This window comes from Poeciliopsis prolifica, unplaced genomic scaffold (assembly GCF_027474105.1).
Source record: "Poeciliopsis prolifica strain line A6 unplaced genomic scaffold, Auburn_PproV2 SCAFFOLD012, whole genome shotgun sequence".
NCBI lineage: Eukaryota > Metazoa > Chordata > Actinopteri > Cyprinodontiformes > Poeciliidae > Poeciliopsis > Poeciliopsis prolifica.
This window is the reverse complement of record NW_026562387.1, coordinates 11,157,457-11,172,064: the sequence shown is the minus strand read 5'-3', so window position 1 is coordinate 11,172,064 and position 14,608 is coordinate 11,157,457. Positions and strand designations below refer to the sequence as shown.

Below are 14,608 nucleotides of genomic sequence, written 5' to 3'. Positions count from 1 at the left end.
AGTGGGAAAGTATTTTAAAGATAAATATAAGTGGTCAACAGAAGACAGATAATAGAATATTAAATCGTTATTCATTTTTAAAAAAATTTGGACTCCAAATGGAAGTAAATGTTTCTTCAAATATACAAATATTTTTCAACCATAATGGTTTCATAGCTATTTCTTTATTTTTCATTTTTTTGTACAGTGTTAGTTTCTGTCACTAAAAATGTTGAGAAAATACAAAATTATAAAGAATAAAGTGGTGTTGGCATTATTACTCTTAGTAGTAAATATAAAACTCATAATGAAAACACATGATTTAATTGTTTCAATTAATAACATGTCAAAAGCTTGAAGTTCTATCTTATATTTAACTAAAGGAAGCACATGTAAAACCATTGGAAAAATGAAAAAATAATTGGCAAAGCATTCCAAAGTGAACACTACTTTATTTACAATTTTGTCTTTTTTGTTTTTGTAGAATCTAACAAACTGCTATGTGTTTTTAAAAAAAATCTTGCCTCAGTTTTCCGGTAAATGTTTTTCAACAAACTTGGTATTTACAGCTCTCATTTTTAAATTAAATTAAATCAAATCGTCAAGCTTTTTTTCTTCTTCTTTTTTTTTTTTTTTTTTTTACAGCACACACAGACATTTGGAGTTTTTATTAAAACTGTATCACAGTATCGTCTTCAGTCCAAACTCTCTGCCAACATCCTGGTGAAGTACAGAACAGCCGGCTGTGCGTTGACGTTTTGGATGCTGTAGGCTCGACCTGCAAGAATAAGAGTTATGCAAAAAATATCAGCTAAAAAACTGAATGAAGCCATACAGGAAGGTGAACACTCAAGACAACTATTAAATATTTATTTTACATAGAAATATTAATATATTGACACCTAATTTGATTTTTATCTATACTTAATTAAGTAATTTAACTGCAGGTAAACGCTGTAATGAATCCTGTTTTACTGATTGAATAAAAGGATAATGTGTAATATTATCTTTAGTAGTTAGTGTAATTTCCGTTTGGTAGAAACATCTTCTGAAAGATGCTTCCTGCAGCTGTCCACCTCCATGCTAATCAAGTGGTATCAAGTTATTTTTTTGGAATGTTGTATTTGGTTTATGCCACACATCTCCTCTACCTTGTTAATTAAATTTTAGACTAATTTGTTAAATGAACATTATTCCAGACATTCTGGTCTTTATCTATGATCTTTCTGGCAAACTTTAGTCTGATCCTCAGGTTTTTCTGAGAGCGAAGGTTTCCTTAAACTTGTGCATTTTTTCTCTTTGTTCAGACTATAAAGTTTCATATCAACAAAAGCAACAGCCAGTTTTAGGTTCTATATTTTAGGGTTGTTTTGGAGATTTAGCATTTTGGTGATATGTCTTAGTCGTTTTACCCATACTAACAGGAGAAAAAAGTGGGCGCGTCTTCATTTAGTCGTCAAAATATTTTGATTTTTGACATTTACAGAAAACCTGAGGCGGTTTTTCTTCCATCTCTTAGTACTCCTAAAACTAAATTTTAGTATTTTTATTGTCCAAAAACACAATGTCCCAATTTGGTTACACAGTTATAAAGAGAAGAACTTTATTTGTGCCTTAATTCTGCGAAAGTGACGAAATAGTTATTCTTACCACACTCCACCACAAAAGCTTGTCCAGAGCTGTAGTGAGAAACGCTGCCATCCACAGTTACCTTCACCGAGCTTGTTAACAAGTTAAAAATCTTTAAAAGACAAAAAAAAAATAAAAGAAATTAGAAATAAGGGGCCTTATATTCTCGAAGGTGGGCAGGTGAGGAGGAAGTGCACTGACAGTTGTTGCACTGTGATCCACCCAGAGGGGTTTCTTCGTGTAGGAGCCCATCAGCAGCTTTCCAGCGCAGAAGGAGCTGCTGGCGAAATCCTCCTGGATACCCAAGGCACAGTTTTGGTAGAAGTACCACTGAAACTGGTCAGGAGTGATTGTAGCATCACCTGCAGCAGGAATACGCATGAAACCATATGTCAAATTTTGTCCCAACACATGATAGAGGATGAATGAAACCTGTATTTAGTTCCTAAATAGTAACCATTACGTCACAAGATGTTCTCACCGTCAGCCTCCACAGCCCAGAGGCTCCGGAACCATTCGGTGATGTTTTCCTTGTCCTTTGACTGTAAGGTCAGGGGCTTGAGAGGGGAGGCACAAAAATCTGACACAGAAAGCACGGCGCGGACCCTGGATGACAGCAGATCTGGAACACGCAAGGAAATGAGATATAAGAAAAACATTTGGAACACAGACGGCAATTAGTCAGGAAAATGTCTTTTCGGAAGCCGTAGCATTCGATGGAAGTGAGGTTAATGGAAGAACATTAGCGGCGAAACTTGTCGATGTGAGCAACACACTCCGGAGTCAAAACCCCAGGTCCTGCATTTTTAATTTCCCTCAGGAGCTGCAGGGACTCAGTGTAAATATTGCAGTGTGGACGCCCACATTTTTAGCCCGACAAGAGTGACAGTGAAATGTGGTGAAGTGTCTGATTAATTCAACGCCAAACCACTGCTTTCCACTGAGCCAGCGGAGAACGTAATCTTCCCAATCTCTGCAGTAGAGAGGTACAACCTGAGATGTGGACCAAAAAGGTTTCACTGAAATCTGAATTAAAGGTAGAGTATTTTTGCATCCTTTCACCAGATAATTTCCCCCATAATTCCTGATGAAATCCTCATATCTCTGGCATAGGTCGATCAGGCGAAGTTTTTTTTTTATTTTTTAACAATTAAATAATTTACCTTTTCATAAATACCTATGTCTCTAGCTTTCGCTCTGAGGAGCCGTCAAAGATGTTATCATTCTGGAGATCTCATTTCATGCCATTTGTGTTGCATTCAGTATTCCACCGCAATTAAATATGTGCAAAAAGCATTAAATAAATGACTCTTTCATCAATATGGAAATCATTTCTGAAAATATTGAAAAAAAATCCATCTTTAGTTGGGTAGTATTGTGTCTTTCTCTGAAGCTCACTCAATGGGTTTTCTACAATATATAGATCCATGAAATGTTATTTTTCAGCCCTTTTAATCATTTCTGACATGATTGGGGTATATATGTTTTTTAACTAAGATCAGCAGAATTTATCTGAAACAGACAGAAATTTTAAAGAGTTCATAATACCATGTATTCTGACAAGATTGACGAGTCATTTGAAAAGAAAACAGCCTCATAGCATGCTAGATTCTCCACTGTACTTTAGGAGAAAATAGGTGTTTTTTTCCAGGCTTTTTCATCCCTTATTTAATGCAAAAGGGTTTATTGCTGAAAATCTCAAACAAACAAGTCTCATTCAACCCAGTAGAATTTAGAAAACTCGATGCTTCTGTTTGTGTTGGAATGAAATAAAGACTTTTTACTGAATTATCGCAGTTGTGGAGTGGCTCTGTGACTCAAATATACCACTCTGCTTCAGTTCTGCATAAATCGATCTTTGAACTATTCTCCTAATTGGTCAAGACAAAGTCGGTTTACCTAAATAGCTCCAATTGTTTTAAACTTTTTAATTATTGCTCTGATAGTAGATAAGATGTAAACATACTCGCGTCATCATCATACTTTTCCAGGTCAATCATGGAGCACGGTCCACTTTTGAGGACTCTTAACCTGTAAAAAAAACAGACAGTCACAACAAACCCGGGGTGACAGTAAAGTCAGATTGAGTAATTTAGGTTTTTCCTTACGAGTCCTCTGCCTGACGCCGTCTGTCCAGTGAGACCCCCTGATCGGGCTGTGTGCATTCATCCACATCCACCCCACTGTGCATGTCTGCATCAGGCCTGCTGCCTGTTATAAGGCCTGTATCAACGCTCTCCTCTGAAGGCTGGGACGTGACGTTACGCATTTCACAACGATTCACATGTCTGTTGGTGACCGCAGAGGGGGGCTCCACGACTAAAGCGTCTTTAAATGTTGCCAGAGAGTCTTTGACAATCTTTGGAGCAGACAGAGGCTTCACAGGAGCCTCTGGAGCTCCCCCTGGTGTTTTTGACGCAACATTGCCGTTTTTGGGAGCGCTGAGTCTGAATGGTGACTGCTTTGGCTGTTTCTCCCACTTCTTTGGAGGTTTGGGGTCATTTAGAGGAGGCTGCCGAGGCTGCGAGTCGATGGTTTCCAAATCATCGGCCTTGGGAACTGCCCACCAATCATTGGGTGGCTTCCTCCTACGTTTTGTTGGTTCGGTTTCCCTCAGCTGCTCCTTTTGCTGACATGTCCGAGATGCATGCGAGGAGGTGTGATGATAGACTTTTTGAAACAGCTCACCTCCTACAACAAAAGTACATTCAACAGTTATTTACAGTTTTAGGACACTTGAAATCCACTACTGTTTCCAAAGTCAAACTAGCATGCAGTGAACTAAATAGGATAAAGCTGAGTTGATTTTCAAATATACAACTTTGATATTTCTGGCAGCTTTTGAATTAAGCTGGAACATAAATTACTCCAGCTTTTACAAGTGAAAAAAACAACACAATGCAAAGTTGGCTTCTAGTGTAGCAGAGGAAATAGTAGAGATTTAGAATCTGCCTATCAGTCAGTATTTATAGCAGTTGTTGATGTTAAGGCTCTGAGGACATTCCAGCTCTTGGGATCTTACGTGAGTTGAGGCTTTGGTCTCTCATTGAAAAGACCAAGGGGCTCGAATCCTCATCCAGCTGTTGATCAGGGATCTGCTGCTCCTCCAGCTCTGCCACAGCTCTACAGAGTTTTTCTGCCGTTTCCTTTTTCTTCACGTCTCTTGCGTTTCTCCTTTTGGGCGGTTTCCTTTTACTCTCCTTAACTTCATTGGTGTCATCACTGGATGACTTTGTGGGCTCTTTAGAGTTTTTCCTTGCTGGCGCTTTGTCTTTCTTGTTCTTAATAGTCAAAGGTACAGCGGTGCTGGGCTCTTTGCTCTTCAGTTTGGACTTTTTGAGGGGTTGGGGGGGTTCTGCTTGCTCTGGATTCGCAGGGGAGCTCACCCACCAATCTCCAGGCTGCTGCTTCTTTCTCTTTCGGGAAACCTGGCCCTCTACAGACGAACTGCTTGAGGATGCAGCTGACTTCTTGTCTTGCTTGACCTCTCTGTTTGCTTTAGACTTTTTGTCTTTGTCTGCAAAGTAGCAAAGAAACGTCAATAAACACCTCGACATGTTGTCTTGTTACTGCTTGGGAACAAGACAAAAGGGTTTAGAATGATGCATTCTAAACGCACAATAGCCTAGATTAAGTATTAATATCAAAGATTAGCAGAATGATTTACTATTTAAAATGAGTAAACCATAAACACAGAAAAACTAACCAAACAATCAGTTTCAGAAAATTCAACGCCAGCTGAGATGATGCCCTCACCCGTTTCTGCTGCCTCCTGAACGATTTGCTCCTGATGTTCTTCTCTAAAAACATCATCAGGCCCCGTCTCCTGCACATCTTCACATCTTTTGGTCTGCCTTCTCTGCTCATTTAATGAGTTTGTCGAACCTTTTAAACTCCGGGCAGGTTCTTTTTCCGTTTCCACAATTTTTTTTCCTTTGGGTTGATGTTCCGGCTGGTCTGTCTGTTCTGATGGAACTTTCTTTTGTCGTTTTTTCTTGTTTGGTTTTTCCTGCTCAACAAAGTCGTCTGCAGGAAGATCTGGGTGATTAAGGAAATCTCCTCTGTTATCATCAGACTCCGCCACGTCATGGTTTTTCTCTTTCCCTTTCTTCTTCTTCGTTCTTTGATTGACAGCCTGACTGTTCAGTTTGCTGTTGGCTATTTCGCCTTTCTTGTGTTTCTGTGAAACATCGATGGGACCTTCCTTTGTCCCCTTGTCTGTTGAGCTCTCTTTATCATCAGCACTGGAGTTCTTGCTCAGCCTCTCTTTCTTACTCAAGCCACTTTTATTTGGAATGGAAAACCAAAGCGGTGAATCATCTTCTAGAATCAGAAAATCATCCTCTGGCTCTGGAGGGTGAGGAGGACGAGGCTGTGCTTTGACTGAAGTTTTCTTGGAACTTAAAAAGCACACAAGAGTGTCATTTATTTGTAAAATGAAAAACAATACATTTAAATAGCCCTAAAGGTTTGTTTGCAACATTAATCTACTAAAATAGATTATTAAGATGTGTTTCTAACTCAGTTTACCATGATGGTTTGGATTTTCTCGCCAGCTGGATCATCTTCAGGAAATCAGTCATGTCCTTTCTCACATGTGAAGACGGTTCTGCAGGTGGACGAGTGGAGTCCAAGCTGGACTTTTTGGTAGAAGAAGCAACTTCAGGCTCTATTCTGACTTTTTGAATTGAATCCTTCATCTTTTCACCATTGCTGTACAACACACAAGACAGAAAATACTCAATTGGTTCACAAAAAATGGTTAATGATGACACAATATCTTGATGCAGAATTACTTTTTGACTCGTAATGTGGGAAAAAATAAACCAAAATATAGCCATGTCAGTGCTATGTAGATAGTTAACATATTTCAGCATGTAATTACTAAATTATTTGGGAAATAGCTAAGTATTCAGAAAAAAAAGCTTACCTTGGATTCTGGACCACTGCTCTGTGACTGGACAATTTGGTCAGGACAATCCTGGTTGAAGGTGACTGCAGTTCCCAATCATCAGTCCTATACATAAAAATAATGAAAACAAATGAATAAACACAAAAAAGTAACAAATAAAAACCCTTCATTTATCTCAATAGGGTTTTTCTAGAAGAAAATAAAACAAAAAGCTCGTACTCCTCAGCTACTTGTCCATTGCACTCTGGTTTCTGGATGGGAACGGGGTCCGCTTCAGGTTCTTCTGTTTTCTCTTCACTGTTAAATGGAATCTGGGTCACAACATCATCATCCTCCTCCAGATTCTCAGTGGTCTTTTTCCCTGGATTATGTTCTATGGGACTAGACGTCTTAATCGGCCTGTGTACTTCAAACGGGAAACCCGGATCTGCAAATGAAACATAAGAGCTCTACATTATTAAAAGAAAAAAAAAAAGAAACATGACGATAAAACATAAACAAAGACTTTAGAAATATTTAATGTCTTCCATTTATTACTAGTTTATGATGTTTGGTGTAATTATGAATCACTCCTGACACCTATTGTTGTTTATTAGATGAACATCTTACCAGTGTCCAGATTAAGTATTGGTGAGCTTGCAGGAATCTCAACATGTCCATTCGGAGCCTAAATAGAAATAAAAAATAAAAATAAATTTTTTAAAGCTAAATGGTGTAAATTCAAGTCAAGTGCATAAAGCCTAAACAAACATCCTGGTGCTGAGTCTATACATCAAAAAACTAAACTATCAGGATCTATTTTATTATTTTCTACACCTGGGGTGGGCAACTCCAGGCCTCGAGGGCCGATCTCGAGGCCTGGAGGCATGCAAATTTTAGATGTTTCTCTACTTTAACACACCGGAGTAAAATTATGAGGTCATCAGGACTCTGGAAAACTTGACTGCACTTGGGAGGTGATTGAGCTTTTGGATTCAAGTGTGTTGGACCAGGGAGACATCTAAGAGTTACAGGACAGGATTGCCAACCCCAGTTCTACACCCTCTAAAATCATGACTGTACTAACCTCATGGTACAAGGACATTTCTTCAGCTGAGTGTTTTTCTTGTGAGACTGGAGACATAGATTCTTCACTGTAGTTTGTCCCAGAGCCAGAACTCTGAAACAAAACAGATGGTGGGTGTGGTTCATGTACACACACATCTGTGAAAAAAAAGAAGCTAATTATTGCACAGGCTTAAATATCTAAACACAATGACAAAAGTATAAAACGGTGAGCAGTCACCTATGTCATCAAACATCTTGTCAACGTCCTCGTATGTGAATGACTCTACCCATTGATTGGCCAAACTGTAACAGAAAGTTCAGGGAAAAGTTCAAAATCATGTCCAAAAAAAAAAAATTTACAAGAGAAGTTACCAATAAATGTGCTTGATTTAAGTTTTTTTTACTTTCAATGAATAAAAATCCAAAGAAATTCATTCATTCTTCCAAGGAGACTTGGAGACTTCTTTGTTGCATTTGTCATTGTATAAAATCTTTTGATACATTTAATATAAGAAGTTTAAGTAGTGATACACAGCTAAACTTTTACAGAGGAAAACATGTCACATATCTATTTTTTTAATCACAGCTTGTGAAAATTCATTCAAGAAAGTTATCCTGAAAGATCCATCGAGACAGAATCCTATTCATAATGTAAATATGTCTAACCTAAACAGATAAGTCAGTTGTGATCAATGCTTCCTGAATGTAAATGTTGATTAGTTACATGAGACTACAATGATCAAGAGACCTTCAAGAACAAATTCCACAATTGGTCGATTACATAACCAGAAGCATACCTTTTCTTCTCTGTAATGTAACACAGTTTCCTCCTGGGTCTCCTCTGAAAACAGAAAAAGTCCATCAGTTTTCAACAATAACTACTACAAAATTGTTTATTTACAAAAAGGTTATAAGACCAGCAAATAATATACCATTTATACCAGTCAGGCAATAAAGAATCCTAAAAATGAATCCAATCATTTGACCCAGCGTACACTGGAGGAAATATTTACACCGACTTTAGAAATCACAACACAACCACAAACCTCAAGGTATTTCATTGGAATTAAATCACACATAGCTAAAGAAGATGGAGCACAATTTTGCTGTGGAATAAGAATGATGCATGCTTTTCGGTTGCACTTTTAACAAATAAAAACCTGAGAAGTGCAACCTGAATTTTAATACAGCAACCTGTATTCAAAATATCCTACTTCTGCAGATTACTTTACTTCAATCACATGATTGAGCTTTGATTCTCATTACTACAACCACAAACATATTTAAAGAAAGCATACATAGCATGAGAGCTCTCAACATCACTGAAATATCAATGAAAGTAATTAAATCATTGAATATGACAGAAACGGTCTGGTTCCACATCGGGTAGATTTAGAATGTAATTACTACAGTTTTGCTGTTTTAACCAAACAGTCACAGAGAGGTATTGAAAATTCATAACATTACATTCGTTAGCTACTACTGTCACAGCTGGGATTAGAGCAGACCCATGATAGTTTGGAGCACTCCTTCTGCGGATAGGCGATGAAGACACAAAAAGACCATGGAAACAAGCCATTACTCACCAAAGTCGGATATTTTGACTCCATTTTTTTTGTCTGTGTTTTAAAATGCGACGACGTTTCCGACATCTGTCGATGTGCAGGTTAACAGCTAACGGTAGCTTTCATTTCGAGTCCAACTGTTTTTTGTTTTTTTTTATTTAATCCGCTATGTATGTTCTAATGAGCCACTCAAGCGGCAATCTATTAGATTAATAACCCTAAGCAAGTGAAATAAGTATTTTATCAACTTTTTTCACTCGAATAAGCAGTCCCACAAAAAAATGGCGCTGTCGAATATTTGTAAATACCCCGCGCAGTCATCCACACTTCTTTACCCTGCATTAGGTCTTACAGGTAACGGTGTTGGAAATCCTATTCACTTTAACATCCAGTTTATCTTCTCAAATTATACTTTAGGAACATCTTACCTGCCTTAACCCTACTTATAAACTTTCAGAATGTATTTCTATAGTTTGACTATATCTATGACTCGTTTGTGAGATATGTAGCCTGGAGGACTTCATTCGGGGTTTAGAACACAAAATGTTCTTCTTCTACTACACATTGATTGTCTGACTTACTGCCCCCTGTTGATTGATATGGTACACAGCAGTTTGTCGTTTGTGTGGAAGGAGTCGTTTTCGCTACATGTCCGTGTTATGGGTTACAAAACATTATGTAATGAATACTCAAGTGCTTATTCAGTTTTTACTGCATTTTTGATGTGTGCTTTATTGTTCCTGTTATGCATTTTAGATATGAATATCTAAAATCCCTTGCGCTTTGCGTGTTCGTTTCATTGAATATATGACTAAACATTTTATTGTGCAGAAAAATGTAAATAAAAAGCAATAGTTTGCATGTAATGTTTACTTCCGGTTGTCGTTTCGCTTTAAGATCTAATAATTTATGTATATACTCAGAACCTGAATACGTTTCAGTTTATGTTTATCTTCCGAAGTTTGCAAAAGACTTACAAAATAAAAGATGTAGCCTTTTTATTTTAGCTAATGACTGAATTAATATAATATTAAAAACTGTCTAGAAGAAAAATGGCATAACATCCCACTGGGAATAAAAACAATAAAAATAAACTTATCTTTTATTCCAGGAAGTAGGTCTGCATTGAAAACTATGTAACACCATAAAACTCCTGAAATTATGTTAACTGACCTAAAAGCACAAAGCCATTACATGTTACTTTAGTTGAGAGATTAATTTTTTCACTCTTCAATTTAAATTCTTTAAACAAAATATTTCAAGTATGAAACAATGTAAACGTGCAAAAATAACAATACCGGGGTTTGAAATATAGGTTTTATTTAAGCACCCAACAAAACGTGATACAGAAAAAAAAATCACATTTAAATGTACATTTCTGATTTGAACTGCTGTAGTTATAATGTAATCACGGTGTTTCTATCAAAGTCTTATCTAAATTTGAGGCAACAACCATAAGAGTTTTATGGCTCAGGCAGTCAAAAGCATAGTAGCAAAATTATTCTGCAGTGAAAGATAATGTGTCAGAATATACAGAAAAATATGTAGTTTAAATAGAAAAGGCAGCTTTGTTTGCTTGGTATACACAAGAGTTCTCAACGAAATATTTTTTTCTGCTTCTCAGCTATTTCGGAGATCTCCAGGGCTTTGGGACCTGTGTCTTCATACAGTGGATGCTTGATGTGTCTCCAAACTATTAAAGCAATCCGGATGGCAAACAGCACACTGGACACAGCCAGCAGGACAGCTGCAAGAAGACAATCCATTAGGTAGTGTTCAACTTTGGGAATCATTTTGGTTTCTGTTTTGATTACTTCTTTGTTGTTTCTTCACTTAGATCTTGCCTTAGTTTATTCAGTGTGTTTTGTTCTAGGTTTATATTTATCTTTTATGAAGTGAGAGATTCTGTGGTAGAATAAAACTGCACAGTCCCTCTCAAAGGACATGGTGTCCTCATTCTCAGCAGCAAGTAGCGGGGAGGGGCCAACTGCACACTGACTGCAGAGGCAAACAAAAACATAATCAGGATGACACTAACTGATAAGTTTATTTTTCTTTCTGGTTGTCTACCCATTCCCCCCTGAGCCTCCTTCCTTCTTTTTCTCCCCCTTGGTATTCCTGGAAGCTGTTCCTGGCCCATATCAAAAACCGGTAGTCTAAAAAAATATTTCTTGTATCACATTTGCTTTAGGCAATTTAGTATTACTGACGTTCTCATATTATTTACATATAAAACATCTACAGTTCCATTTTTCTTACCAATGAAGATGCCATTGCGGCTGGGTGAGGAGGTATCATAATTCTTGTCCATGTTTCCAGACAGAGCCCAGATCACAACGACGTAAGGAATGAAAACATACCGCATATGTTTGTCCAGAACAAAGTTTTCCACAACGAACCTGGAAAGGCATTGAATGTAAAGCTTATGTTATCATTTTTCTTCCCAAGATGTACATTACTTAATGAAATACCACTCACCACACAAGCAGCACCACAGACAACAGAGAGTATGACAGGGTGGCAGAGTCTGCTGTGGACATGTTGGCCTCATACTTCAGCACAATAGTCAGGTTGAGGAGCGTTGCAATGGTCGTCCATGTTGTGTATATCATCACACCATTGAGAACCTGCAGATAAAGATGCAATGAGTTTCAAAATGTAAGGGTTTTTTTTGCCTTGTTTTATTTTTCATTTCTGTAAAATAAAATCCAATCATGCCTACCCAGACTTGGTTTGGCCCCTTAATAAACTCAAATTTTTGGCACCCTCTAATTACCATTGTTAATTGCAGCTCAGCTGATATTATTTGTAATCATTGCTTAAATGTTTTTGCGTTCTAGCATCACAAATAATATAGTACATTACATTTTTCCAGATTTTGTAGCTTTCATACACTGATTGCTATGACTTAAAGAAAATTGCACAAGTCTGGTTCATCCTTAGGTTAGATTTTCAAAAGCCTTAAACAATAAAAAAAAGCATTATGGAAATGATTTACCTAAAGAAAAAAGGTTCAGTGAAGCAGAGCTACACATGTTTTGGTGCAAAAATATTTGTATCAACCAAAGTTATGGCAATACTGCCTGGTAATCGAGGGTCATTATCCACAGTTATGTGAATCATGTTCTGATAATGGCTGAAAGGTGACTCGCTGAGTGAGAAGCCAGATAGAAATGTAAGTAAACTTCTGAACTGTAGATTGTTAAAAGAAATTCTAGAATAAAAATTTAGCTGATGCTAATCTTTTATTATAGTTATTGCATTTATGGTTCTTGCTCCTTAGCTGAAGAGTAATGTCAAACATAATGCTTCTTTCATTTTGTGTGTTTCGTGAACATTAAACCTTATTTTAGTGATACTGTAGTTCTATTTGGAACTTTAAGCACCTGCTTAGTTTGCTTCTGTCTTGGACTGTTACAATCACTTACCAACATGCGAATGAGCCACAGATCTACTTTGTTGTACTTATTGAGCCAGGGTCCATAAATGTGAAGCCCGTGACAGATGAAGCCAACCATGGAGTAGTTTGTACAGATAAGCAGGATGAGGAAGATGAGCGCAGGAATCATCAGTCTTAAAACAGAAAACACAAATTTAAACACTCAAACTGCTTGCTTTGTGACTTAGTTGAGATTGTTACAAAAACAAACTGAAGCTTTTAGAGAAGGGTCTTACCCTCTGTCCCAAACAAGAAGCCAAGAAATGTTGAATCCTTGATTGAGACACCAGCTGATGAAGAATCCATAGGGCAACACTGCAGGGCTGCAGTAGACATATCCATACCCATTCCTGCAGAAAAAAAAAACAAATGGGACAGTCTTTAAGTCACTTTTACTTTTGTTAGCATTGCAGAGCCATTGTTTAAACTCATTACGTCATCTTTAAAAGCAAAAATAAACACAGAATGTCCCTGCTACCTTCTGAAAAGACCAGAAACGATGTAAACGATCATTGCAGACAGCCAGATGTAGATGACGCTCCAGATGTTGAAGGTCCAGCCTGAAGGAGTGAGCTCTGTGTCGTACACAGCCGACACATTGCCTGTAGTTGTAGTATAGGGACCTACGTAAGAGAGGAAAGATGCAACTGCTGATTCAAACTCAAGAGAAACGTCCATATTGAACTGATATTTGTGTTTATTATCCTGCAGTGAGAATTTAAGACTTACAGAGAAAACAATCTTAACAGAAGAGATAGAATATATAATTCAACTCACCAACTCCGACCACAGAAAGCCCGTTGAACACCAGACTTATTGCGTAGACGGCAACAGATATTATTATGGCAGCAAGTCGCCCATAGTTGTGCTTCCCCATTGCTGCAATCACACTATTGACAAAATTGACAACTTTATTTTTTAAAGTATGAAAATAGTGTTAGGAAAAAACACTATTAAGTTTTTTTTTAAGTTAGATAATAAACAAAGATTTACATTTTAGCTTTGAAACAACTTATATAATATTAAATATACATTCTTGTGTTGTGATGTCGGCTCCATTTTATGGAAGTCAATAAAAAACTGGCAATGTGACTGAGAACAAAGTCCACATATACATAGTCTATAGCGTACCTCGTTTGCTCCTTCTGATGTCCACCAAGTCACTGGTGTGAAGAGAATGAGTGAATGCTGAGCACTGACCGGGATCGGCCTGTTATATAGAAGTTTACAGTTAGGTAAGAGAAACATTTATGACCCACCTGAGGGTCACGTGCAGCTCTTATCTTACAGGCACTTTCGGCTTGGTGTGGAGGGTCCAGTTATTTTTAGACGATGCACACATAAATATTGCACATTCCTCCTTTATTAAAATGATGGTGTTTTTTTTTTTATTACTAATCTTTGGTTTATGATTAACAGACAAACCAAGCAACCAGATATTTGAAACTGTGCTTGTAGTTTTTGATATATCAGATGACATCATTTAACAAATAAGTCATTCTTTCTTATATCACATGTGGTGTGTGCACTGCTGCCGTGCTTACTGCAAGGAATGTTTTGGCAAATATACTTTTCGATAAAGGATTTCTTTAACTTTTGGCTTTGTACTCTGAGAAACCCATAAATATTTAAATCTACAAAAAAAAAAAACGACAAAAGTAACGCACATATGAATGAGATCAGAGAGGCTCAAAAGTGGAAAGGATTCTATTCTCATACAAAACTATAATCAGCTGAAGTGTTTAAAATTGGCACTTAAGCTTTTCAATGTGTATATATTTTATAATCAATACAATAAATGTTTTTGCTTATTTCTGTTGCTTTAATTTCAACATAGGTGAAGAGTAGCAACTTCTGGTAAATGTGAAGGTCACAGCAACTCAGCACAAAGTCATCTTATTTGATAATGTTTGTTTCATAAACCTTCCCCCTGAATGGAACGGACTCCTGCAAGGCGACGACACCCCCGCCCGTATATGAGGTGATAATTCATAGTTCTGTAATAAGAAGATTACAGAACAGATAAAAACATATGGG

General features: G+C 37.3%; 2 protein-coding genes across 3 annotated transcripts; both read right to left on the bottom strand.

The window, feature by feature from the left end:
* Window positions 1-411: 411 nt before the first annotated feature.
* On the bottom strand, window positions 412-9,664 carry si:ch211-161h7.4 (protein IWS1 homolog). Of its 2 annotated transcripts, none has more exons than XM_055037920.1 (16): window positions 9,561-9,664; window positions 8,365-8,408; window positions 7,806-7,870; window positions 7,587-7,723; window positions 7,130-7,187; window positions 6,740-6,947; window positions 6,539-6,625; window positions 6,139-6,321; window positions 5,365-6,008; window positions 4,631-5,125; window positions 3,717-4,299; window positions 3,575-3,639; window positions 2,090-2,230; window positions 1,810-1,970; window positions 1,630-1,720; window positions 412-757 (listed from the first exon to the last, which is right to left on the bottom strand). In XM_055037920.1, exons 3-16 carry the CDS (start codon window positions 7,819-7,821, stop codon window positions 675-677), a joined length of 2,952 nt encoding a protein of 983 aa, XP_054893895.1. In that variant the 5' UTR covers window positions 7,822-7,870; window positions 8,365-8,408; window positions 9,561-9,664; the 3' UTR covers window positions 412-674. The 2 variants fall into 2 exon arrangements, with proteins under 2 accessions (XP_054893895.1, XP_054893894.1); XM_055037919.1 differs by lacking the exon at window positions 9,561-9,664 and adding an exon at window positions 9,154-9,546.
* A 771-nt stretch (window positions 9,665-10,435) lies between these two features.
* Window positions 10,436-13,782, bottom strand: LOC129364809 (uncharacterized). Its single transcript, XM_055037695.1, has 8 exons — window positions 13,703-13,782; window positions 13,349-13,461; window positions 13,050-13,194; window positions 12,808-12,921; window positions 12,561-12,705; window positions 11,611-11,759; window positions 11,392-11,531; window positions 10,436-10,879 (listed from the first exon to the last, which is right to left on the bottom strand). The coding sequence occupies exons 2-8, from the start codon at window positions 13,446-13,448 to the stop codon at window positions 10,728-10,730; spliced, it is 945 nt and encodes a 314-aa protein (XP_054893670.1). The 5' UTR covers window positions 13,449-13,461; window positions 13,703-13,782; the 3' UTR covers window positions 10,436-10,727.
* Window positions 13,783-14,608: the final 826 nt, after the last annotated feature.

Coding starts and splice junctions, on each gene's coding strand:
- si:ch211-161h7.4 (XM_055037919.1), bottom strand. CDS start 9,219: ATGTCGGAAACGTCGTCGCATTTTAAAACACAGACAAAAAAAATGGAG. Junction 8,409..9,153: donor AGTCAAAATATCCGACTTTG/GTGAGTAATGGC, acceptor TTCTGTTTTCAG/AGGAGACCCAGGAGGAAACT. Junction 6,626..6,739: donor AATGGACAAGTAGCTGAGGA/GTACGAGCTTTT, acceptor TTTTATGTATAG/GACTGATGATTGGGAACTGC.
- LOC129364809 (XM_055037695.1), bottom strand. CDS start 13,448: ATGGGGAAGCACAACTATGGGCGACTTGCTGCCATAATAATATCTGTT. Junction 12,922..13,049: donor GTTTCTGGTCTTTTCAGAAG/GTAGCAGGGACA, acceptor TTTTTTCTGCAG/GAATGGGTATGGATATGTCT. Junction 11,760..12,560: donor TGTGGCTCATTCGCATGTTG/GTAAGTGATTGT, acceptor CTTTATCTGCAG/GTTCTCAATGGTGTGATGAT.